At 39.8% G+C, this 26726-nt stretch overlaps 1 protein-coding gene across 1 annotated transcript in view; it reads left to right on the top strand.

Annotated features, from left to right (window-relative positions):
* Positions 1-26726, top strand: part of CDC5L (cell division cycle 5 like) — a 50871-nt gene that overhangs the window by 13755 nt on the left and 10390 nt on the right. Inside the window, exons 6-14 of the mRNA XM_081094365.1 lie at positions 101-319; positions 2462-2606; positions 4221-4409; positions 10340-10488; positions 12572-12734; positions 14817-14981; positions 16606-16686; positions 16970-17212; positions 20763-20960. Of these exons, the coding sequence (XP_080950491.1) occupies positions 101-319; positions 2462-2606; positions 4221-4409; positions 10340-10488; positions 12572-12734; positions 14817-14981; positions 16606-16686; positions 16970-17212; positions 20763-20960 (1552 nt within the window). The remainder of the gene's footprint in view (positions 1-100; positions 320-2461; positions 2607-4220; positions 4410-10339; positions 10489-12571; positions 12735-14816; positions 14982-16605; positions 16687-16969; positions 17213-20762; positions 20961-26726) is intronic.

Below are 26726 nucleotides of genomic sequence, written 5' to 3' on the forward strand. Positions count from 1 at the left end.
TTTCTCAAATAACCAATTAGTTTTCTTAACACTATTGGATAATCCATCCCTTACCCATGGCATATGATTTTTAAGGTGGTCTTGTGTTCTTTTTCTTCAGACGTCTTGCTGCCCTCCAAAAGAGAAGAGAACTTCGAGCAGCTGGCATAGAAATTCAGAAGAAGAGAAAAAAGAAGAGAGGAGTTGACTATAATGCTGAAATCCCATTTGAAAAAAAGCCTGCTCTTGGTTTCTATGATACTTCAGAGGAAAACTACCAGGCTCTTGATGCAGATTTCAGGAAGTTAAGACAACAGGATCTTGATGGCGAGCTAAGATCGTAAGTGCCTTTCTGATTTTGACAATGGAAAGGTACAGTAGGAATTTAATGGAGGACCAGGTATTATCCTTGTCAGAGTCAGGTTTTTATTATTTAGCACAATGCAGCCTATGTATGCTTTTATTTATTTAATGGGCTCACCTTTCTGAGAAAAATCAGTCCTGTGTTTGGCATAGAATGCTCTTTGGAGCTCTTTTTTTTTTTTTTTTTTTAATATATTTTATTGATTTTTTACAGAGAGGAAGGGAGAGAGATAGAGAGTTAGAAACATCGATGAGAGAGAAGAATCGATCAGCTGCCTCCTGCACATCTCCCACTGGGGATATGCCCGCAACCAAGGTACATGCCCTTGACCGGAATCGAACCCGGGACCCTTCAGTCCGCAGGCCGACGCTCTATCCACTGAGCCAAACCGGTTTTGGCTACTCTTTGGAGCTCTTGAAATGTCAGCACTGCTCTTAGTGAACTGTCTACTCACTGAGTCACAATCTTAATTTAAGATTTATGTACTTTCATAAATAGTTTAGTTGTTTTACTAATAGCCTGAAGGAATCTGTCAATATCAGGTTTATTTTGTTTTTTGTCTTGCATTCTAAAATTTGTACTTAGTGGGGATAAGTAGGTATATTTATAAAATGTTTGAGGGTGCAGAGGGTTTTGCCTATTTCAAGAGATTTTTAGAGTTTCTTTAATCCTTATATCTGAAAATTGTGGGGAGAATCATTTATGATTGTCAAAGATTTTTAGTTTTTCATTTCCTGATTGACATATTATTTTTATTGCCTGAATTATTACTAAACAACTGACATTAGCCATTCTAAAACAGGGTTTTCTTGGATATACTCCATTATATTTATTTCTTAAATTAGGTAGCTTCAACAAATAAAGAGCTTAAAGATGAAAACATTTGAAAGGAATAGACTAGATGGGGAAAAGATGGCACACAGTAGGGAGGAGGCATTCCTGGGCTTCAAAAGTCTGCCTTGAGCCCTGACTGGTTTGGCTCAGTGGATGGAGTGTTGACCTGCGGACTGAAGGGTCCCAGGTTCGATTCTGGTCAAGGGCATGTATGTTGGTTGCGGGTACATCCCCAGTACGGGCTGTGCAGGAGGCAGCTGATCGATGTCTCTCCCTCATCGATGTTTCTAACTCTCCCTCTCCCTTCCTCTCTGTAAAAAAATCAATAAAATATATATATATAAAAAAAAAGTCTGCCTTGAGCCTGTCTTTCAGTTTCCTAATAACTTTTTGGTATAATTTGTCACGACTTAAATATTCTTTTTAAAAATTTTATGAATTTAAAAAGTCAAACAATTGAATAAAAGTTTTAAAGGGAAATTTAAAAATTCACAATATTTTAATTTTATTCCCTTTATATAATTGTTTTTATTTCTATATACTTTATCATTTTTCTATGTACACATATTTTATATAAGTATAATATGATATAGGAATCATTTTATGTTGTTTTGATGTTATATGTAACGCTTAGCTTATAGTCTTTATAGTATACTAGAGGCCCGGTGCACGAAATTCGTGCAAGGGGCTCAGCCCTCGCAGCCATGCTGGCTGCCTCTGCCTCAGCCCTCGCAGCCACGGCAGGTCATCCGGTCTAATTAGCATATTATGCTTTTATTATTATGGACAGCTTTTTTTTTTTTTTTTTAATATCTTTTTATTCATTTCAGAGAGGAAGGGAGAGGGAGAGAGAGAGAGAGAAACTTCCATGATGAGAGAGAATCATGGATCAGCTGCCTCCTGCACGCCCCGTACTGGGATCGAGCCCACAATCCGGGCATGTGTCCCTGACTGGAATCGAACTGGGACCCTTCAGTCCGCAGGCTGATGCTCTATCCACTGAGCCAAACCAACCAGGGCTATAGATAGTTTAATAGTTAATACTTAAATTACTTAGTATATTGTTTTCTTAATCTGTTATTATTCTAAGTCCTCATTCTTCTTGAATTAGTGGGTAGGTAATGGTGTAGGAACCAACTTAATATATATAGTTTTTGTCTGTTAATTAGTAATTTTCTTAGAAATGGGATTATTTTGTTCAAAATGTATGAGTATTTATATGGCTTTCAATGTTATTGCTTTTATGTAACTTAAAAATCTCTTCTCTACCTTGACCCATGACAGTGAAAAAGAAGGAAGAGATAGAAAAAAAGACAAGCAGCATTTGAAAAGGAAAAAAGAATCTGATTTACCATCAGCTATTCTTCAAACAAGTGGTGTTTCTGAATTTACTAAAAAGAGAAGCAAACTAGTACTTCCTGCCCCTCAGGTAATATGACAAAAGCATATTTTTCATTGTGTGAACTCATATACTGATCATTTATTCAGCAAATAATTTGAGGCCTTATATGCTAAGTTTTTGTTAGAAGCTAGATGTCCTTAAGAAATTGACGGCATAGCCCTGGCCGGGTGGCTCAGTTGATTGGAGCCTCATTCTGTACACCAAAATGTTGCCAGTTCGATTCCCGGTTAGGGCACATAACTAGGTTGCTGGTTCGATCCCCGGTTGAGGGAGTGGATGGGAGGCAACCATTTGATGTTTTTCTCTCACATTAATGTTTCACTCTCTCCCTTCCTCTCTCTAAAAAAAATCAATTAAAAAATTCATGGTGTAATTATATCAGGCCTGAAACTGCTCATATAATTCAGTAATTGTCAACTTTTAGCAAGGTGTCAGCAGGTTAGGACTCTAGGCCTTTTTCTTGTGGCAGACCAGAATAAAGGTATTGTTTGACTTTGTGGACTTGAGGCTGCTTACTTTTGGTGAATGTTTTGTCATGTCATATTTATATTTCTGAGGCAGTAGCAGTGAAAACTCAGTGTGGGAATTGTGAAGAAGAGAGAGAAACATTCCTTCACTCAGCTTACCACAGTCTCTATGCTTTTGACTTCATTATGGTTGGTTATTGGGGATATTGAATAAGCTCTTATTTTTTTCAAAGACTCTGCAGATGAAAAATAACTTTATTTAGTTATTTTTTCCATAGGAGTGGAACCAACTAAACTCTTGTTCTGTTTTGAGTAGTACAGCTCTGTAGAATTTATTTATTTATTTAAATATTTTTAATGACTTCAGAGAGGAAGGGAGAGGGAGAGATTGAAACATCAGTGATCAGAATCATTGATTGGCTGCCTCCTGCTCGCCCCCTACTGGGGATGGAGCCCATATCGTGTGTGTGCCCTTGATTGGGAATCGAACCTGGGACCCTATAGCCCACAGGCCAACGCTCTATCCACTGAGACAAACCAGCCAGGGCTGGCTCTGTAGAATTTAGCCAGTTTAGTGGAGCAGAGGGATGGACTTAGGAGGCCAGCGGATCTTCTCTCCCCAAATGAGTGCAACTGGCTGCATCAACACAGTGTTCTTTGGCACAAGCAAAATAATTTGCCAGATGCTGCCATTTCTAGTAGTGATTTTTCTAAAATTGAGATTTTGCCTATTATTTTTTTTTCTTAATACTTCTTAGAATATGTAGTTTGGTAAACCTTGTGGAGGAGTGGACTCTCTGTGTGATATTTTAATTGTTTTTCAGTCACCCTCCCCACCCCCCCAGTATAATAGTTTTGTACAAACACAAGTTTTTGGTATATTAATATGTTGCTTATTGTAAAATATTTTTAGTGTGGAAATACACTCAAGACTTCGTAGCTTGATACCATGGAATTCCCCCCTTCACCCTCTGCCACTCACATTATATAGGAAAGACTTTAAAAAAACTGTGTTATGGAAATTTTCAAATCCACAACAATAAAGAGAGTGGTACAGTGAACCCTGTGTATTCATCACACAGCTTCAGCAAGTTTATCTTTCTGGAATATGGACGTTTTAAGTTGTGTTGTTTTCTGGTTAGAATACTGTTTACTGTGATAACTTCCTTTTTAGATTTCAGATGCAGAACTCCAGGAAGTTGTGAAAGTAGGCCAAGCAAGTGAAATTGCACGTCAGACAGCTGAGGAATCTGGCATAACAAACTCGGCTTCTAGTACTCTTTTGTCTGAGTACAATGTCACCAACAACAGCATCGCTCTTAGAACACCACGAACACCAGCTTCTCAGGACAGAATTCTGCAGGTGAGCTGTCATACAGTAGAATGAGCCTTTCCCTTTTTGTTATTGTAAGGATTATGACGCAGAACGCTGAGTGGTTTGGTTTTGTTTCTTTACAGTTTGAAACTGAATCCTGAATGCATGGATCCTAGAGATCTCTGTAGTAGGGAAGCTAAATCAGCAGATTCAGTAGTTAGGCAGTTTTCTTCCTACGTTTATTAAGTCTTAGTTTTTGGGGTTTTTGTGAAGCTAACCCTTCAATCTTCATTAGTCTTTAGTACCTGTCAGTAAAGCACTGCATTTTAAAATGTTGCCTAGCAATCCTAGAAAGAAGTCAGATGTGTGTGGTCAGTAATTTTTAAAACTTCCGTGCATTTCTGTACTTAGCTTGGCATAGGCTGCCATCCTCCTTCCCTCTCCTTAACCCCTGAGGTATACAGCTCTGTGTGTTTCTAGGGTGTCTGCATTTCAGAGAATAGCCAAACCTAACAAAACACCATTGAGTCTTATTACCCTTACACCTCATTTTCTTTTCTCTAATAGAAATACCGTTTTGTTTTTTTAAAAATATATTTTATTGATTTTTTACAGAGAGGAAGGGAGAGAGAGATAGAAACATCGATGGGAGAGAAACATTGATCAGCCGCCTCCTGCACACTCCTACTGGGGATGTGCCCGCAATCCAGGTACATGCTCTTGACCGGAATTGAACCTGGGACCCTTCAGTCCGCAGGCCGACGCTCTATCCACTGAGCCAAACCGGTTTCGGCAGAAATACCGTTTTAAGGTCTTGAGTCAGGAGTCAAGTAGTCCTGTATGGCTTAGTAAGAAAACAGTTGTGTCCTTCATCACTTGTTCTCTAGAGGCACCAATTACAATTCTCTGTTTTCATTAACTTATTGCTAAGACACTTGTTACATGTTGATTTCCCCAGTTTTAGGCATTATTTTCCAACCAGAAGTTGAACATGTGGCTCCATTACATTCTCTGCCTCTATCATTCATACACATTCTTTCCATTTCCTCATTCTCCATTATAGTTATACTAGAGGCCTGGTGCATGAAAATTCATGCACTGGAGGGGGGTCCCTCAGCCCGGCCTGCCCCCCCCACAGTCCGGGAGCCTTCAGGGGCGGGAGGCAACCCGGCAATCAGGGGAAGGCGACGCCCCATCACACCTCTGCTGCTGCCACTGCCAGCAGTGCAAGCCTCGGCCGGTCCTGGGTACCTGAGCCTCGGGCGGCTCTGGGTGGCTGGGGAGCTGAGAGGACTGGGGGTCTCCGGAGGCAGGCGCGCAGAGGCTTGCTGTGTGCCTGCCACCCCAGTGGGGCTGAGGGGAATGGGTGTCGCCATCTTTGAGGGCTGGGCATTTAGCATATTCCCTCCTTATTGGCTGTGGGCACCACCATCTTTGAGGGTGGGACAGTCACTTAGCATATTCCCTCTTTATTAGATAGGACTAGAGGCCAGATGCATGAAATTAGTGCAAGGGGCTTGGCCCCCACTGTCCTGGCAGCCGTGGGCCTCTGCCTCAGCCCCTGCCTGCTGCGGCTTTGTCCGGAAGGACGTCCAGTCTAATTAGCATATTATGCTTTTATTATTATAGTTATAGTTATATCATGATTTTGGTTAGCTCCACATTCATGGTTTATCTTATGATTATGTAAATCATAGTCCATTATGAGCCACAAAGTGCCTTATAATTACTGCACAGTATTTTCTTTTTTTAGTTAATAACTTGTTTTATCCTATTGTTAAATTATCTGATTACTGAGCACTAATTCAACTCCAGACTATACATTAAGTGTAAATCTCCTATAATTTAGGTATTATTGCCTTTTTGAAGAAGACTTTCCCCAAAATTCTGAACGTTCTAGTCTGGACTGATTACGCTTAAGATCTTGTTTACAGCTTCTTCTCTTGATTTCTTTTCACTGTCACCCTAGAGCAGCTGTGGGCAAACTACGGCCCGTGGGCCGGATCCGGCCCATTTGAAATGAATAAAACTAAAAAAAAAAAAAAAGACTGTACCCTTTTGTGTAATGACTAGAGGCCCGGTGCACAAAAATTTGTGTACTCGGGGGGGGAGGGGGGTCCCTCAGCCCGGCCTGTGCCCTCTCGCAGTCTGGGACCCTTCGGGAGATAATGACCTGCTGGCTTAGGCCTGCTCCCGGGTGGCAGAGGGCAGGCCTAATCCCTAGGAGCAGCCCCTGGTCGGGCTCAGAGCAGGGCCGATTGGGGAGTTGGGGTGCCGCCCCCTGTCATGCACAGAGCAGGGCAGATTGGGAGGTTGCGATGCCACCCTCAGTCACACTCAGGGTAGGGCCGATTGGGGGGTTGGGGCACCGCCCCCTGTCACACTCAAGGCAGGATCAATGGGGAGGTTGCGGTGCCACCTGCTGTCACGCACAGAGCAGGGCCAATCGGGGTTGGGGCGCTGCCCCCTGTCACGCACAGAGCAGGGCCCATCAGGGGGTTGGGGCTCCGTACCCTGTCACTCACAGAGCAGGGCCCATCGGGGTTGAGGAGCTCCCCCCTGTCACACACACAGAGGGCGGATTAGGGGGTTGGGGCGCCGCTACTGTCACACTCAGGGCAGGGCCAATGGGGAGGTTATGGCTCTACCCCGTCACACACAGAGCAGGGCCTGTGGGGTGGGGGGGTTGGGGCGCCGCACCCTGTCACACACAGAGCCGCAGGGTGATCAGGGGGTTGGGGAGCTCCCCCTATCAGGCACAGAGCAGGGCCGATCAGGGGGTTGGGGCGCCTTCCCCTGTCAGGAACAGAGCAGGGCCGATAGAGAGGTTGTGGCCCTGCCCCCTGTCACAGAGCTGCAGGGCGATCAGGGGGTTTGGGTGCTGCCTCCTGTCACGCTGATCCCGGTGCCAGGAGGCCTCGTGGCTCCGCTGATCCTGGTGCCGGGAGGCATATTACCCTTTTACTATATAGGATAGAGGCCTGGTGCATGGGTGGGGGCTGGCTGGTTTGCCCTGAAGGGTGTCCTGGATCAGGGTGGGGGTCCCCACTGGGGTGCCTGGCCAGTCTGGGTGAGGGGCTGAGGGCTGTTTTCAGGTTGGGACTGAAGCTCCCAACTGCTCCTATTTTTCCTTTTTTTTAATTCTGGGCCAGCTTTAGCTCTGGCTCCAGCTCTGAGGCCTCAGCTGCTGAAAGTAGGTATCTGGTTTGTTTAGGTTCTATAATCGAAACTCTGTATCAACTCCAGCTCTGAGATCCCGGGCTTGCTGAAAGCAGGTTTCTGGGGTTTTGTTTAGCTTCTATATTTGTTACAATGTTTCTTAAACTGCAGGCTCAGAGGCCGGCAAGGCAGGTGGGGAACGTTGGTTTCCTCTGTCACTGAAGCAGGCAAGCCTCATGTTAGTTTCAAGCTGCCTGGCTGCCGGCCGCCATCTTGGCTGGCAGTTAATTTGCATATCTCGCTGATTAGCCAATGGGAAGGGTAGCAGTCGTACGCCAATTACCATGTTTCTCTTTATTAGATAGGATGTTTACTTTGAATTTATATTAGTTCACACAAACACTCCATCCATGCTTTTGTTCTGGCCCTCCGGTCCAGTTTAAGAACCCATAGTGGCCCTCGAGTCAAAAAGTTTGCCCACCCCTGGCCTAGACAGTCCCTTGGATGTCCTCTTTCCTGGCTCCCTGTCTTTGGCTGTCTGGGCTTATTCCCTTGTTAGTGAAGCATACCCTTCAGTAGCTTTCTGAGGAGGCGTTCATTGAAAACGGAAGTTTTGAGACCTGGCATATCTGTGAATTACTGTTCTACCTTATATAAGTGGTAGTATAACGGTTTAGAATTCCAAATTGAAATGGTTTTTGTTCAGTTTTGAAGGCAGTGCTCCAGTGTCTTCTAGCTTCCATTATTGCTGTTGAGACCAGTGCCATTCAGGTTAATAGGAAACCTGTGTGTTTCTTTTTGTGGAAGTTTATTTGCGCTTCTCTTTTTCACAAGCATGCTTCTTGGTGTGGGTCTGTTTCTAACCATTGTGCTAGGTACTCTGGATCTTTGCATTCTGGAGACTCATGGCCTTTTATTCTGGGAAGTTACTGTATTTTGAAATTTAACAAAATTTCCTCCCTTTCATTGATCTGTTTTCTCTATGAACCTCAAATTTTCTTATTTGTTTCTATCTGGTTTTCTGTCTTAATTGCCTTTTTGATTTATTGCTAGGAGATTTTCTGAATTTTATCTTTGTTCAGTTTTAAAATTTCTGTTATCATATTTTTAATTTCCAAGAGTTCTTTTTAAAATGTGGTCAATTTTTTAACATTGTGTTTTTATTTATGAATATCTCTTATGTCTCTTAGGCTATTAATAATGGTTTTGTTTTTATAGGTTTTCTTTTCCCTGCATAGTTTTTAAATTCCTTTTGTTAGTTTTATTCTCTATCTTTCATATGAGATGTTTCCTTAAATTTCTTCTGATCTTTGGCTCTCTGCCTATATCTAGGGGGTAGGGGTGGGGCAATTAAAACTGATTCAAAGTTCCTTAGGTGAGGGTGGGGCTCCTTGACTTTAGGCTTGCTTATGGGCTGAACCTGCTGGGTGTTTCACTGGGGAAGCCTTGATGTCAGTATTTCTAGATCTTTTTTCTTGGGTTAGTTGGATTCCCCAGAGAAGTAAGTAGCTTCCACTCTCCTGCCTGGAAGGCATCAAGCTGGCCAGCCTTTTGGGAACCTAGATGGGGAAAAATGCTTTGTACTTGGAATAGCAGAAAGAGCACACACAATTGATAATGTGAAATGTAAGGTTGTTTTCATTAATAACGAATAACGAATTAAGCCTTGCTACAGTTACCTTCATTTGCCCCAGAACTTGGTGGTTTAAAAATTGTTATACTCATGGTTTCTGTGGGTCAGGAATTCAGAGAGGGCATAGAAGGAACAGCTTGTGTCAGCTCCATGTGTCTAGGGCCTCAGCCAGGATGACTCAACATTTGAGGTTGACTTGATAGCTAGGGGGCCTGGAATCATCTTTCCATGTTTGGTGTTTCCTTCTGGCTGTGCTGGGAATGTGGAGTAAATTTACATGTGGTCTTGCCTTTCTCACAGCATGGTGGCATCAAAAGTTGAACTTCTCCCGTAGTCTCTGAGTGCTCCAATGTGAGTTGTTGTAGTGAGTGTGTGGGAAGCTGCATTTTTTTTTTTCTTGCCTTGGAAGGCAAGCAATGTTATTTAGCACTGTGTTCTGTTAGTTATAAGTGAGTCCACCTAGATTCAAGAGGAGGGGATGTAGACTTCACCTCATGATGGTAGGAATGTCAGGGTTGGATTATAACAAGAACATGTGAGATGAGAGATAATGATTTGACTATCTTGAAAAATAACAATCTTACAGACCCTAAATTGGGTATTAAGATACTTGTAGGTATAGTGATAGTAATGAATACAGGCTTATAGTGGAGGGAATGAGTCAAGCAAGACTTCAGAAATGAACCTGCCCATGTGAGTTTTCTTAAGAAATGATAGGCCAGCCGGTAGTGTCTTCACTTCCTAGTGCGAGAATCAGGTTCAAGAGGCTAATGAAAACTAGATATACAATTAATTAGTGATAACACTAGATTAAAGTTTAGTTGTTCTGACATTTAGCCCAAGCTCACATTGGGAAAATTGAATTCTTAGTTCTTTATGATTATAAAGAGGTTTGGCACAGATAGTAGGAGAAGCTTTTAGATAAATGGTAATGCCATATATGAGGCCACAAAAGCAGTTCTTAACATATAAAAATTTGTTCTTAAACTTCTGAGGTGCCATGTTAGGTTGACAGAGGAATGGAAGTACTGAATCTGCCATGACCTAGTAGTCATTTTCTCTCCTGGTTTTAATTGAGAAAATGTATTAGAATTTTGTTTGTTTTAAGATTTGCATAGTAGCACCAGAAACGAGGATTCTGTCTTCTGTCTAAACTGTTGAAATACTTTATTTTCTCATTAATCAGGAAGCCCAGAACCTCATGGCCCTGACCAATGTGGACACCCCATTAAAAGGTGGACTTAACACACCTTTGCACGAGAGTGACTTCTCAGGTGTGACTCCGCAGCGGCAGGTTGTACAGACTCCAAACACAGTTCTTTCAACCCCATTCAGGTATCTATCTTCTATATATATAAAAGGCTAAGCAACTGTCCACTAGCTATGACATGCACTGACCGCCAGGGGGCACTCAACGCAGGAGCTGCTGAGCTGTGGTGACTTAGTGGTGGTTCTTGGGTGACACACCCCGGAACCAGAGAGGAGGGAGCCTGATTCCAGGGTGCGCCACCCGCGAACTGGCCTCTCGAAATCCGGGACCCCTTGGGAAATGTTGGAGACCTGGTTTTGGCCCAATCCCTGCAGGTCAGGCCAAGGGACCCCACCTGCTGGAGGGACCCTGCTCACTTCACAGATGCCCTTCGAGCCTTGGCACCACCCCAGGTGTGGTCGGCTGGGGAAAGATCGTGGGAGGTTGGCTACAGGGTGTGTCCGGCCCCCTCGCCCAGTCACACCCCCCCCTCCCCTAATTAATTTCCTTTCAGTGTGCACGAATCCATGCACTGGGGCACTAGTTATGAATAAGCAGATGTTTTCTCTTTTAGATAAACTTGAATCTGAGAACTTGGACAACATGTTTCCTTTAGTAATGTTAACAGAGTATGGAAATAGTGATCAACTTGTCTTCTTGACTTTTCCTCACTCAGTAGTAAATACCATAATAGTATCCAGGAAATGGTTAAATACTATATGGAGCTTCCTTTCTGCAGTTTCTGATGCTTAACACCTTGTTTCCGAATACGTTTTATCTGATTTAAAAGAGCAAATAAATCCATTATTAGTAATCATTTGGTGAATTTGTTAAAAATTATTATCCTTTTAATGTATGTACTACTATTGCTTTTCCCCAAACATTTTATTATGGAAATTTATAACATGCAAAGAGGTTGAAATAATGGTAAAACAAACATCCCTACACTTACCACCTAGGTTTCTATAGTTGTTAACGTTTTACTGTATTTGTTTTATCACATATCTATTCATCTATCAATTCATCTTATTTTAATGCATTTCAGAATAACTTGCTGTATCAGTTTATTTCACCGCTAAACACTTCCTTGTGTATATCATTAACTAGAGTTTAGAGTTCAGTATCTGTTTGTAATTCTTTTGTTTTAAGCTACTGTGTTTTAAAGAAGAATTTTAAAAATACAAATGTTATAGAAGCAAGTTGTATTAAAATGGAATTTGAGCTTTTAAAGGTTGGAAATATTTGGGGTTTACTTTTAATTTTAAACATTAGGATATGTCCTCCCACTGGTTATTTAGGTAGAAAGCATCTGACTATTATAGCCCTGCATGACAGCACAATGAAGAACCATTGGCAGCCAAATCCTCATTTAATAACACTTGCAAGGCTTGTAAGAGAGCCTAATTCCTCTCTTTTCTGTATATGTCTTGTCTCTCAACTACATTGTAAGCTCCTTGGGGGCAGGGACCATGTCTGATTTGGTAACACCTCACCTCACCTCACCTCTGGGGAACAGCTCTCTGGCAGCATTCACTTGTCTGGAACACAACCAAGATACAGGAAGTAAGCAACCAAAATAAAAAAGGCTTGGACAATTAAAATTTAAGTTGCAAAGTCTATTAGGATTTTATTCCTAAGAGATTCTCTTAGCTCTCACTCAGAAGTATTCATATTTAGATATGATTCCAAAAGAAAAAGAAATGTAAGGAGAGGAACATATTAGAGTATGCACACTGATGATAACGATGTGATAGCTAATAGAGGCAGGCATAGAAATGATAAGAAAAAGGCCCTGAATTAAAACTGAGAGTCTGGGGTCTTTGACTGTGGTGGCTCTCCTTTCTGTCTCCTGTATGTTCTTAACTACTGTACCGTATCAAGAAAAAGTTGAAATAATGTTTGGGGGACCTATCTTAGGAAGGTAAGTAATATCAAATGTAGTGACTTTATTTGAAGTCATTAAAATAAAAATACTGTGTGTAAATAATAAGCTAGTTGAGCCAAACCTTTATTTTAATCTAGAGTTCTAACCTAAAACCAGATTAGGGTGACAGAATTTCTGGAATCTTTATTTATTGTTTTCCTTGTGAAATAATTTGTGAAAAGCATTTGAAAGCACAATATAAGTAAAAGCGGTACTTGTATTAATTAGAATTTTTGTCTTTCTAGGACTCCCTCTCATGGATCGGAAGGGCTTACTCCCCGGAGTGGGACAACTCCCAAACCTGTTGTTAACTCCACCCCGGGTAGAACTCCTCTTCGAGACAAGTTAAACATTAATCCCGAGGATGGAATGGCAGACTACAGTGATCCCTCTTATGTGAAGCAGATGGTACATGTCAATTCCTGTTTAATACTCTTAAAAGAAAAAAATTTTTTTTTCTATCTTATGGCTACCAAATTAAAATTCCCTCCCTCCCCAGTCAGTGCATATTATTTCTTAATCTACACACCTATGGATGTCAGCAAAGGAAAATGATTTGCAGTACTTAATCTCATGCCTGTTTTTTCTTACTCTTAAAATGTTTGTGAGTATTGATTATGTCTGTAGTAATACTTGTATCTTTTGTGATTTTAATTTTTATCATTTACTAATCAATACTTGAATGGTACATTTATTTTTATATGTTTTATTATTATTTTAAAAATTCTTTTTAATTGATTTCAGAGAGGAAGGGAGAGGGAGAGAGAGAGAGAATCATTGATTAGCTGCCTCCTGCATGCCCCACACGGGATCAAGCCCACAACCCAGACATATGCCCTCATCAGGAATTGAACTGTGAGCTTCTGGTTCATAGGTCAATGCTGAATCACTGAGCCATGCCAGCTGGGCGATACATTTATGTATTTCTTTAAATTTTTATTTACATAAAATAAATAGTTAGTTTTGAATACCTCAAATCAGATTTTAACCCTTGATTCCTGTTTGCTCTCTACTTCTTCAAGGACAAATCTATATCTCAAAGCAAAGTTAATTTGAAGCTTATTGCTGATCTTAATAAAGATTTCTTTCATATGTTTTGCATGGTGATGTAGAAAGGTAATGATAAAAATGAAGGTCAGCCCTAGCCAGCATGGCTTAGTGGATAGAGTGTTGGCCTGTGGACCAAAGAGTCCTGGGTTTGATTCTGGTCAAGGGCATGTACCTTGGTTGCAGGCTCCTCCCAGACCTGAGCCCTTTTCTGGGCTCATGTAGGAGGCAACCAATCTCTGTGTTTCTCTCACATCGATGTCTCTCTGTCTTCCTTCTACTCTCCCAAAAAAATCAATGGGAAAATATCCTCAGGTGAGGATTAACAAACAAAAATAATGAAGGTTGCAGTTTTGCTCAGCCTATGGTAGTGCTTTTATTACATCACTATTAGGTCTTATTTTGATGCCACAGAAAATCATTGTGAGATATTTATAATAAGTTCTAATGATGGCCTGTTTTCAGTTTACAAATTCTAACTTCATATATGGATTTGGTTAGGGAGTTTTTTTTTAATGGTGAAAACTGATAGCAACTAATGCCAACTCTGAATGGCTACGTAAGAATTAAACAAATGAAAAATATGTGTGCAAAGCACAGATCTGGACACTTCTAGGGATCTAAAGTTGAGTAAAGATGTCCTTTGTCTTAAAGAAGTTCATACTCTGGAGAGATTGGCAGTACTTAACCAAGTTAAAAAATAATTGTAATATAAGAACAGAGTAAGCTCTTTGAGTAAAACCAACATGCTTATTTAGGGCGGCCAAGGAAAGGAATAACAGTTGGTTGGGAACTAGTAAAGCCTTCATTGACAAGGTACGCTCAGAAGGAAGGTGGTGGCTGTTCCAGAGGGAGGTCACAACATGAGTATGTGGAGCATGTTTTTAGCAACTCATCATGTCTACACCTAGCAAATGTGTAATGGAGCAGTGGGGAGTGAGATTGGAAAGATGAGCTGAGGATATACTGGGAAAACTTTGGGCCCATTGGATTGTTTTTTTGGCTTGCATATGATCTAGTCTTTCTATTAAAAATATACGTACACACACACACACACAAATTCAGGCATCTTTTCAGGTTAGATTTTATTAGTCCAAGGACAAATTGACTTTTGAACTTGTTCTTTTGATTGCTATTAAATTTGTGTCAGCAATGTATTCCTTAAATGGAAATCCTGAAGGCCTTTTTTTGCCCCTGTAGAGGTACTTCCCAAACCTTCTATTAGCATATGCCAGAGTAACTCCCACTGATTCCAAATTGATTTGTCTTAATGTAGGGAAGAACCGGAGATAGAAATTTAAAAACTTGTCTCAAATCTGAAGTTAGGGATCATTTTTTAGAATTAAAATTAGGCTAATTATATTTTAGGAACTCATAAAATATTGGTTGTTTACTTAAAGTATATGAATTAAGAAGGATTGATTTTTTTTTTTTTTCCTACAGGAAAGAGAGTCTCGTGAACACCTCCGTTTAGGGTTGATGGGTCTTCCTGCCCCCAAGAATGACTTTGAAATTGTTCTACCAGAAAATGCTGAGAAGGAGCTTGAAGACCGTGAAATAGATGATACATACATTGAAGATGCTGCTGACGTGGATGCACGGAAGCAGGTGGGTAATTGTGCTGGAAAGGAAGGACGCGTGGGTTTGCTGAATGTGTCAGTGGGCTGAAAAGAATGTCCATGAAATGTCTCAAGATCTCTACCTATTAGGTTTTTCAATATTTAAAAAACCCTAAATCACATCAGTAATAATATATACTCACATCCTATATAATAAAAGGCTAATATGCAAATCAAATGAATGGCGTAATGACCAGTCACTGTGACGCACACTAACCACGAGGGGGCAGCCGCTCAATGCAGGAGCTGCCCCTTGGTGGTCAGTGCACTCCCACAGGGGGAGCACCGCTCAGCCAGAAGCCTGGCTCACGGCTGATGAGCGCAATGGTGGTGGTAGGAGCCTCTCCCGCCTCTGTGGCAGTGCTAAGGATGTCTGATTGCCAGCTTAGGTCCGCTCCCTGCTGTGAGCGGGCCTAAGTCATCAGTCAGACATCCCCCGAGGGCTCCTGGACTGCAAGAGGGCACAGGCCGGGCTGAGGGACTCCCGCACCCCGAGTGCACGAATTTCGTGCACTGGGCTTCTAGTAATTAATAATATACTCAGAATATCTTGATAGGCATTCTTAAAATGTGTGTGTATCTATCTATCTATCTATCTATCTATATCAATTTAAATATCCTTTGTCAAATTCATTATGCTTCCTTAAAATACACATAAGTAGTCTTTTAGACATTGCTTTTTACTCTAGCCAAGAGTTACTGATCAGTATTAAAAACAAGTACATTGTGGATTGGTTGAGTAAATGGTTTTAGATCAGTGTACACTAATAAAAAATGTGGATTTGGAAATTTAGAGAGAGTGCCAGAATAATAATAGTAACATTTTGTATTAATATATCTTATAGTTAATTACTTTCTCATTTGCACATAGCAACTTGGTGATTTAAGTAAAATAGCTTCATTTTAGAAATGAGGAAACAGGCACAGGTGAATTAAGTGAACCTCAGCAGGTCTCGTGGCTGGAAAGTGGTGGCTCTTGAACTGAGACTGAGTGGCCCCTTTTAGGGATTCTTGCAGCCTCGTTCAGGGTGGTTTTGGAGTTGAATAATTTCATCGGATTAGAGTGAGAATGGCATCATTGGAAATCGTATTTTAGAGGAAACCACATGAATATGCTTTTTGGTGGGAATATAGGGCAATACTTTCTGTGTTTAGTTCTTTTAGTGACTTTGAAATACATTTAGTCAGAAATGTGAGATTCTAATGTGCTATCCCACATGATTCATAATTTGAGAATCAAACACCTTCATTGGCCAGATTTTTAAATTTAAAAAAGTAGCTTTGGGTGGATGAAAAGGGTTGTGTTGCAGAGAAATAGTCACCTCCAATTTGAGGATTCTGATTTACACAAGGAAAGGATAATTATCTGATGGACACAGCATGTAAATTTGGAGCGTACTCTGGTAGATGTTGGAAGTTCTTAATTTCTGTTTTACTGAGAGAACGAATAGATTAATTTCTGTTGCCTTATTTGGCCTTTCTGCAAACTTACAGATGTCTAGATCTTTAGCTCTTGAACATATATGTTCTTATAGACTGAAGTGTTTTCAACTTTATTGAAGTGTGTTAAATACTGTATAAGGGCAATAATGTATATAAAAATAATTTTTTAGGCCATACGAGATGCAGAGCGAGTGAAGGAAATGAAGCGAATGCATAAAGCTGTCCAGAAAGATCTTCCAAGACCATCAGAAGTAAGTGTTAGAATTTTTGGCTGGGGAAGTTTTAAGTTTTTTTTTCATGTGATTGATTTCTTTTTAATATCATTCATAAGTCTTATAAAACAAAGTTTTATCTACTGCCTAGAATATAGTACAGAATTTCTCAGTTCTAGTCACTGGAACAAATAAGTATTTAAAAGGGGGAAAAAAAGAGGATTTCTTTCGAAAATGTATAACTGCTGTTTATGCTAGAACAAGTCATGTTAGTATATTGCAGTGAATATGTTTGGTAATTTTACTTGTTTTACAATTTTAGGTAAATGAAACTATTCTAAGACCCTTAAATGTAGAACCGCCGTTAACGGATTTACAGAAAAGTGAAGAACTAATCAAAAAAGAAATGATCACAATGCTTCATTATGACCTTCTACATCACCCTTATGAACCATCTGCAAATAAAAAAGGAAAAACTGTAGGATTTGCTACCAATAATTCAGAGCACATTGCCTATCTGGAACATAACCCTTATGAAAAGTTTGCTAAAGAAGAGTTGAAAAAGGTATGATTGAGCGGAATATTTCTCTTTTGAGATTTAAGTAGTTGTTTGATGCCGTGTATCATGGACAAATATTAACTTCTTTCCCCATACTGATATTCATGGGTATTCTCCTCCCCCCCCCCCCGTCCCCCCCCATCCCAATGTTCAGCGATAGGTCTTTATTATATCAACACTGGCTCTGGTGATGGTGTTTTTGTTTCATGGGTGTGCATCTGATTGATAGTTGCTACAGCTCAGCTATGTCTCTGAATAGAATTGAATGCCTTTAATACTTGAACTTCATTTATTTAGACCAATATAAAATACAAGGATATATTAAAAATGTTTACAATTTAAGCTCTTTATCTATTCAAAGAAAGGAAATATTTTTTACTGAATTTATTTCCCTCACATGATTTCTCTCTGTCCTTTTGGATATAAGGAAAGAAATATTTTCTTGTATGAAGTCTGTCCTGCCTCTTCTTCCATATTATTCTTTCTGCTCTAACAGAACAAACAGCTGTGAATAGAAATTGTGAATTTCTATTGTGTGTTAAATACTGTATAATGGCAATAATGGATATAATGGATTTCTGTTGTGAATAGAAATCTGTACAGTGGTGTAAGAAAATACAATTGGTTTCATGGTTGGAAGCAGAGTGGTCATTAGCTTAAAAGTCTTTATCTCTGAGGGTTAATGATTGGAATGGCCTAAATGTAAAACAAATAAGATTCTTTTTTCTGTCTTTTCTCCTGCACTTTTCCTCTCTCTCTTTCTTTGTCTTACTTTGTATTTTTCTTATTGCATAAGTGATACATATTTATTATAGGATTTTTAGAAAGTAGAGAAAGGGAGGATTTAGATTATTTCAAAATTTGCCCCTGATTTCTGAGTAACCTCAACTTACTTTTTTTAAGTGCGGGCAGTTGGAACTTGACATCTGCTGAGTGACTTTGCTGCAGTAACCGCATCTAATTATTGAACTGGGTTTGAGAATTAGACAGTGAACTTGATACTTGAAGAGTTTTTTCTCTTTTTAGAGTAAAAACATGAGGGAAGATGGCATTTAAGAAATAAGCTTTTCTACACCCTAGATGGTTTGGCTCAGTGGATAGAGCGTCGGCCTGCAGACTGAAGGATCCCGGGTTTGATCCCGGTCAAGGACACATGCCTGATTGTGGGCTTGATCCCCAGTTGGGGGCATGCAGGAGGCAGCTGATCAATGATTCTCTCTCATCATTGATGTTTCTATCTCTCTCTCCATCTCCCTTCCTCTCTGAAATCAATAAAAATATATAAAAAATAAATAAAGCTTTTCTAAATTTATTGTATGTATGGACACCTGAAATAAGGAGCACATCTGCCCTGGCTGGTGTGGCTCGGTTGGTTGGAGCATCATTCCATACACCAATAAATTTCGGGTTCAGTTCTCAGTCATGGCACATACCTAGGTTGCAGGTTTGATCCCTGGTTGGGAGAGCGTAGGGGAGGCAGCTGATCGATATTCTCTTACCTCGGTGTTTTCTTCTCTTTCTCTCCCCCCTTCCCCCTCTCCCTCTCCCTCTCCCCTCCTCCTCCTCTCCCTTCCTCCCTCTAAAATTAATGCCTGTTCTTGGGTGAGGATTAAAAAAGAAAAAAGGGATCACATCATTGCTAATAGAGATTCTGTAGGGGATAGATTTTAATACATTTTTTAATTAATAATTTTTTTTTGTTAACCCTCACCTGACGATATTTTATCCTTTTTTAAATTTTTTTTAGAGAGAGTGGAAGGGAGGGAGTGGGGGGAAGGGGGGGGGAGAGAGAGAGAGGGGGGGGGGAGGGAGAGAGATGTGAGAGAGCGACATCGATTAGTTGTCTCCCGCACCTGCCCCATTCGGGTCAGTAGGGGATTGAACCTGTAACCCAGGCACTTGACTAGGAATGAAACCCGGGGACCCTTCCCTGCTTGGGCTGATGCTCTAGCCACTGAGCCACACTGGCTAGGGCCTAATGAAATTTTTGAAAGTAGTAATTGTAAATAGTGTTTTAGAATTATTCAAAACCATTATAAATTAGTTTAAATATTTTTTCATATTTTATTTATAGTCCTATTTGTTCCAAAAAGATTTAAAGCAGTTATTTATCTAGCAGATTATTATTTTATTTTAAGTTCTTTATTGTTGAAAGTATTACATATATCTCCTTTTTCCCCCCATTGATCTCTCCCCGGCCACTCCCATCCCCCTATTTAGCGATTTCTGTATGGACAATTTAAAGATTACAAAGGTGTATTCTCTCCTAATAATGATAAGAGCTGAACTTGTAAATTTTTATTATGTACAGTTTCAGAGTGGGATACCATTTCTCTTACCATAAAGTGTCAACTTTTCGTTAAGCGTGTTAACATTGGTTTGTTTCCATTATTTTCTCTAAGAGGTATTGTTTAAAAGTATTTATTCTTGCCCTAACCGTTTTGGTTCAGTGGATAGAGCGTTGGGGGCATGTATCTTGGCTACGGGCACATCCCCAGTAGGGGGTGTGCAGGAGGCAGCTGGTCAATCTCATCGATGTTTCTAACTCTCGATCCCTCTCCCTTCCTCTCTGTAAAAAATCAGTAAAATATATTTTTTTAAAAGTATCCATTCTTTAGCTTACATAGACATGATTTTTATATTTTTTGTTTAAAATTTTTTGTATGCTGATCATTTCTCTTAATTTTACCTATTTTGATCTGTTTATTTTCTGATATTACTTAGAATGATTGAATGCTTTCTATAAAGCATAAAAAACGATTGTCAGTTTTTCATGAGCCATGAAGCAAAGGGCTGGAAGGTTCATGTGGTATGCTCACAGAATCTGGGTGTCTGGTGTTGGGCTAGGCACTCTATTAAAGCTGTGGTTTGAATCCAGGCCTGCAGAACTCCCCCAACCCCCTCATTCTTAGTGAGCAAAAACTGGCCTATGATCCATCAATATTTGACTGGTGCCCCCAATCTCATTCTCTAGCAATGTCAGGGACATTCTTTCAGATGAGAACAAAGGCATGTGTAAAAAAATGCCTAATTCCATGATCATGTGAAGTCCTTCATGTAGATAGGGGTAGTAGAGTGGAAGCCTTGGTGGTGTTTGGCTTGAGCACGATCCTGCTTTGTCTGCTAACGATATGTTTTTGAACAAGGTGTTTCACCTCTTTGAACCTTAGTGTCATCAACATTAAAATGAGGTTAATATTGACTACTTTCTAAGATGGCTGTGGTATTTGGAGATAATATACGCAAAACTATTAAATTCAGTTCCTGGCACATAGTAGACACCTGAGAAATGGTAGCTGTTGTTATAATGAGTGAAGGCAAAGGATTGTTTATATTATTGGGGCTACATGGATGCTTGGCTTTTCAGGTCAGTCTGCATTGACTTACAGGCTTCCTTACTCATTTTACTTAGGCACTTTTCCCCTTCCAAGAAACAACCAGTCAACTAGAACTCCTTGCCTTTGTCCAGAGGAGGAGGAAAAACAGTCTTTAAAGCTCCCAGTTGATGGCAAGTCTTTCTAATACTCAAACTTATTGAAATTATTATCTTAAACAGGCCCAAGATGTTCTGGTACAGGAGATGGAAGTGGTAAAACAAGGTATGAGCCATGGAGAACTCTCAAGTGAAGCTTATAACCAGGTGTGGGAAGAATGCTACAGTCAAGTTCTCTATCTCCCTGGGCAGAGCCGCTACACACGGGCCAACCTAGCAAGCAAAAAGGACAGAATTGAGTCACTTGAAAAGAGGCTTGAGGTTGGTATCCATTTAACATTCTAATTTAAATGTACTTTGATTGAAATAATGAGCCAAGTAATATCCCTGGAAACAACTTCAGAAAAATAGACCTGAGGTGATTTGCCTTTGCAGTTCTTGAGGGAAAACTACACTGAAGTGTTTGGTCCTCTTTGGCTTTCCTTTTCCATTGGATTTTCACGAGTTGCTGGCCTTCATGATGAAGAGTAACCTCCCAGTTGGCCACAGGTCAATCAGAACCTTTAAGATGTGGGAGCAAGGAGCCAAGACATTAACACTAGCCCTAGCCAGTTTGGCTTAGGGGATAGAACGTGGGCCGGCGGACCGAAGGGTCCCAGGTTTCATTCCAGTCAAGGGCATGTACCTCGGTTTCAGGCTCAGTCCCTGGCCCCAGGTTGGGGTGCAAGTGGGACGCAGCCAATTGATGTGTCTCTCACCTTGATGTTTCTCTGTCACTCTCCCTTCCTTCCACTCTCTCTAAAAATCAATTGAAAAATATCCTCAGGTGAGGATTAACAACAACAATAAAGTTAACACTAGTCACTCAGAACAATGTAGCTCAATGCCAGAGTAGCTTGTTTTCTCTAAGAAGGAAACTCAGTGGTTCCAAGGAGCCTTTTTCTATAGCCAAAAGAGCACATTTAGCTCTAGCTGGTTTGGCTTAGTGGACAGAGCGTTGGCCTGCGGACTGAAGGGTCCCCGGTTTGATTCTGGTCAAGGCCACATGCGCCTGTTACAGGCTCGATTCCCAGGAGAGGGCATGTAGGAGGCAGTCGATCAGTGATTCTCATCATTGTTGCTTCCATCTCTTTCCCTCTCCTATCAATAAAAATGTATTTTGAAAAAAGCACACTTAGAAAACTTTGATAGCTTTTGTTCATCCTCTCTGATTCCTGTGAGTTTGTTACGGAGAGAGCGCCGAGTTGGATTATCCAGACAATGGCTTCCATGATTTTTCATGTTTGTGAAAATGTTGAAATGTACCAGATGGGAGTTTCATTACATGTGGTTTCTTAATATTGTCTGCATTTTTTGAATTGCAGAATCCGTGTAGGCATTTTGCCAGTGGCATGCAAATTGTGGTTCATGGACCACTAGGCTGCCTTGTGGATTCTTAATGGTGGTCTTCAGGGATGTTTCTGAGGCCAAGTTATAATGGGAAGGAGAAAGGGTGCTTCATGCAATCACATTATGCAATTTTCTCTTATGTGATTGCCAGTTTCTCTTTACAGCAAGCATATTTGAAAATATTTTTATTTAGGGTTAACATAAAAAATGATAAAATTACTGGGGTGGTCAGGGCTATGTAGGGCTAGGGAAATGAGCAGGAAAAAGGAAGAAAGCAATACATTTTTAAAATTCTGGAATGTAAGGTCTTTTTTTTTTTTCTTCTCACCCAAGGAGAAGGGAAGGAAGAGAGAGAGAGGGGGGGGAAAGAAACATGATTGGTTGCCTCCCATATACACCTCAACTAGGGTTTGAACCCTCAACCTTTTGGTGTATGGAATGATGCTCCAACCAGCTGAGCCACCTGGCCAGGGTATAAAGGTCTTTTTAATTAAAGTATAGTTGACATACAATATAATATCAGTTTCAGTTGTACAACATAGTGATTTGATTTTTTTTTTTAAAATATATTTTATTGATTTTCCACAGAGAGGAAGGGAGAGGGATAGAGAGCCAGAAACATCGATGAGAGAGAAACATAGATCAGCTGCCTCCTGCACACTCCCCACTGGGGATGTGCCAGCAACCAAGGTACATGCCCCTGACCGGAATCGAACCCAGGACCTTTGAGTCCGCAGGCCAATGATCTATCCACTGAGCCAAACCGGTCAGGGCAGTGATTTGGTTTTTATGTACCTTACAAAGTGATCATCACGAGCAGTCTCGTGACAATCTATCATCGTACAAAGTTACCGTGATATTATTGATTGTATTCCCTGTCTCTGTTACATCCCTGTGACTTAAAGTTTGAATTATAAGTTTGTACCTCTCAATCCCCTTCATCTTTTTGCCCATCCTCCCATCACTCAACCCTCTGGCATCAATCAGTTTGTACTCCGTATGAGTCTGTTTTGTTTGTTCCTTTGCTTAGTTTCTTAGAGTCCACATATAAGTGAAATGTTTGTCTTTCTCTGACTTATTTCACCTAGCATATACCCTCTAGGGCAGTGATGGTGAACCTTTTGAGTTCGGTGTGTCAGCATTTTGAAAACCCCTAACTTAACTCTGGTGCCGTGTCACATATAGAAATTTTTTGATATTTGCAACCATAATAAAACAAAGACTTATATTTTTGATATTTATTTTATATATTTCAATGCCATTTAACAAAGAAAAATCAACCAAAAAAATGAGTTCGTGTGTCACCTCTGACATGCGTGTCATAGGTTTGCCATCACTGCTCTAGGTCCATACATGTCACAAATGGCAAAATTCCATTTTTTTTCTGTGGCTAAGTAATATTACATTACATACATACACACACACACACACACACACACACACACACACATACACATACATAAATATAATCACATCGTCATTTAAAATGTTTTTTTTGATTGCCCTGATCCAGCAAACCGTGACCTCCTGATTCATAGGTCAACGCTCAACCACTGAGCCACACCAGCTGTCAGTCACACCATCTCTATCCATTCATCTATGGATGGACACCTAGGTTGCTCCCATATCATGGCTGTGGTAAATAATGCTGCGGTGAACAAAGGAGTGTGCATATCTTTTCAAATTATGTTTTCATTTTCTTTAAATAAATGCCCCAGCTAAAATTGCTGAACTATATGGTAGCTCTATTTTTAATTTTTTTGTGGAACCTCCATACTATTTTCCATAGTGTCTGTGCCAATTTACAATTTCACCAACAGTTCACATAGATTTCCTTTTTTCTACCTCTTAACCATTGTTACTTGTCTTTTTGATGACAGCCATTCTGACAGGTGAGATGATATCTCATTGTGGTTTTTATTTGCATTTCCCTGATAATTAGTGAGGTTGAGCCTCTTTTCCTATGTCTGTTTGCCATCTGTATGTCTTTGGAGAAATGTCTATTCATTTCTCCAAATGTCTTCTGCCCATTCTTAATTGGATTATTTTTAATGCTGAATTTTATAAATTCTTTATATATTTTGGATATCAACCACTTATCAGATATATCATTTGCAAGTACCTTTTCCCATTTGGTAGGTTGTCTTTTTGTTTTGTTTTCTTCACTCTCCAAAAGCTTTTTGGTTTAATGAATCCCATTTGCTTATTTTTGATTTTGTTGCCCTTGCCCGCCTGAAGAGACACATCCAAGAAGCTATTTTTTTTTTAAGTTATTCTAAGTTTTTATTTTTAAGATCACAGGTATAGGTATGTAATGGCTAATGTTTGTGAACCTCTTTTATCATTTAGTGGGAAATTAGAATTTGTTTTTGAAGTAATTCTCATCGTGGATGGAATCCTAGCAATCCAGTGTTGCTGGTTATTCTGGTTGTATTACTAACTTCCAGCAGGGTGTGCTGTTGCTCTGTTTTAATTCATAGAGTCAGGGAAAGTAGAACATCAGTGGTTAAATTTTATGTTTTCTGTTGTGTAGGCTTCATTTCTTATAAATGGTAGTTAGTGTAATTCTGATCTAAGGTCAGCATCATAGCTGATTGGAAAGCTATTTGGAAGCTTCTTGTAACATTTATATATAAATACTTAGGTCTCTCACTTAGTTAGAAATTATCTCGTTTGAGGTGGGTAAGCTCTTTTCTGCCTCAAATGGTAAGGACATTTTGTGCTATTTAAACTGCAAAAAAAAGTTTTTTCCTAAATCTCGTTTACTTTGTTGAGGCACTAACTTTCATGACAGCAAATAAATGTGTCACAGAGTGAGTGGTGCCATAAAGTACAGTAATTTTTATGTCTATGTCGAATTGGTCTTGTGAGTTTTGAAGGGAAAAGTACAGAAAGAACCACTGCTGTTCTTTTGGAGATTTATTTGGGTCATTTATAAGCCACCATTAAAAACATGTGGTTCTCTTTGTTCATTTCAGTACCAGGAACTGAAATCTTCCGTTGAACTATTTTTGCTGAAGTATTGGTGATTTTGGAAGAATATTCATAAAACAGTTTGAAATCATTTTTCTTTTCTTGACTCCTGGATGCTGTTTACCCAACTAGTTACTTTTAAAGGATATGCAATCAAACCCTTTAATTCAGTAAGCTGTGCTTATTTTAATGAAAGTTCATTAAACCTTTAAAAAAGAAGAAAAGAGACTCAGAAACCCACGTAAACAATTCCTCATTTTACTTGTATCCATCCCGAATTCAGAACTAGGTTTGTCTGAGCTTATTTTAGTTTTTGAAGATACAATTCTACTGGTTTGAAATACATAAATATTTTATTTCAATTGTGGTAATTCTTTCATCATTTCAGTTGATTGCTAAATTATAAACATTATTCAAAGTTTGTTGTGGGGAAGGAACTCCAGTTGTATTATACAAACTAAATGCTATACTTAAATTATCCTTTCCACTCTTAGGTTCAGGGAGATAGGCCTTTCTGTGTAAGCACAGTGTACCATAGCAGTCAGTGTGTTTGATTTTTGATGCCATGAACTTTGGAACAGTGAATTTAAATTATGGCTCTATCATAGTATATCAAGCACGATGAAATCCAGCTTTGTCGTGGTTGGTGTCTCCTAAATGGATTAAAAAAATATACCCAGAGGTTTCTATTGGAGCTAGTCTTTGAACTGTTACTCATGATTAATATAAGATAGTCATTTAAAACTAATAGAACCACCTCAGGTTTTATGAAGAATGTGGTGGGTGGTATAAGAGTCTGTTAAATCAAATCAGAATGTGGACACAAGTCAGAAGTAAGTGGGAAAGACTTCTGAATTATAACCAAGTCCATGTATTTTTTTCTGCTTTGGAGGCAGAATCAATTTTAGAACCTTGCCAGACATTTGTGTGTAAAATAAGGCAGTAACAGCAAATAGAAATGACAGCTAATATCAGAAAAGGAAAAGTTAGAAAGCATGGCATGTTGATGCCACTTAAATATGGTGGCAAAAAGCCGTATGAATTTTAATAGCTTCTGTGAGGGCATTATAGGTATATGGTAGGAGGGTAGAGCGATTGCTGTTTATAGAGAAACCCCAAATAAATAAGAAAAGCTTAATTTCTGTTCAGTGTCATGTTTTTTATTTTATTTTTTTAAAGAGGGATGGCTATAATTGTAGAAAAGTTTTCACCAAATGGTTAAAAATAAGAGCTTTAGTACTTTATTTAATCACATGTTCGGTGAATGTTACTGGGCATCTACTATGTGCCAGCCCCTGTTCTAGGCCCTGAGGTACAGCAGGCAACAAGGCAGATGAACGCTCTGCGCCTGTGGACTTCAGTTATCTGGGAACCCTTCATGTGGAGGACCTCCTTTTCTGACGATGCCAGATAAATGAGTCATTACTGTATTTGGGAAGTGCAAATAGAATTTGAAGTGTTCTAATTTGTTTCCACTTTAAGTGGAAATAGGAAATCATCTGAAGACATAATTATTTTGAGTGAAATAATTTCCAGTAGGTGCAAAAGTGAAATGAGAAGTCTGAATTTAGGCCTGCTATTAAATTTAATAGTATTTGAAATAGTATCTAAACTGCTGTGTTTAGGAAGTTTGGCTGAAAAGTAGATTTTGTCATGTTAGCTATAAAAATGGAAAGGCTTTCCTTAGAGGTGGAAACTAGGTCCAGAAGTAATACTTCTCCCTGT

Source organism: Myotis nattereri, assembly GCF_964212035.1.
Source record: "Myotis nattereri genome assembly, chromosome: 6".
In the NCBI taxonomy this organism is placed as follows: Eukaryota; Metazoa; Chordata; class Mammalia; order Chiroptera; family Vespertilionidae; genus Myotis; species Myotis nattereri.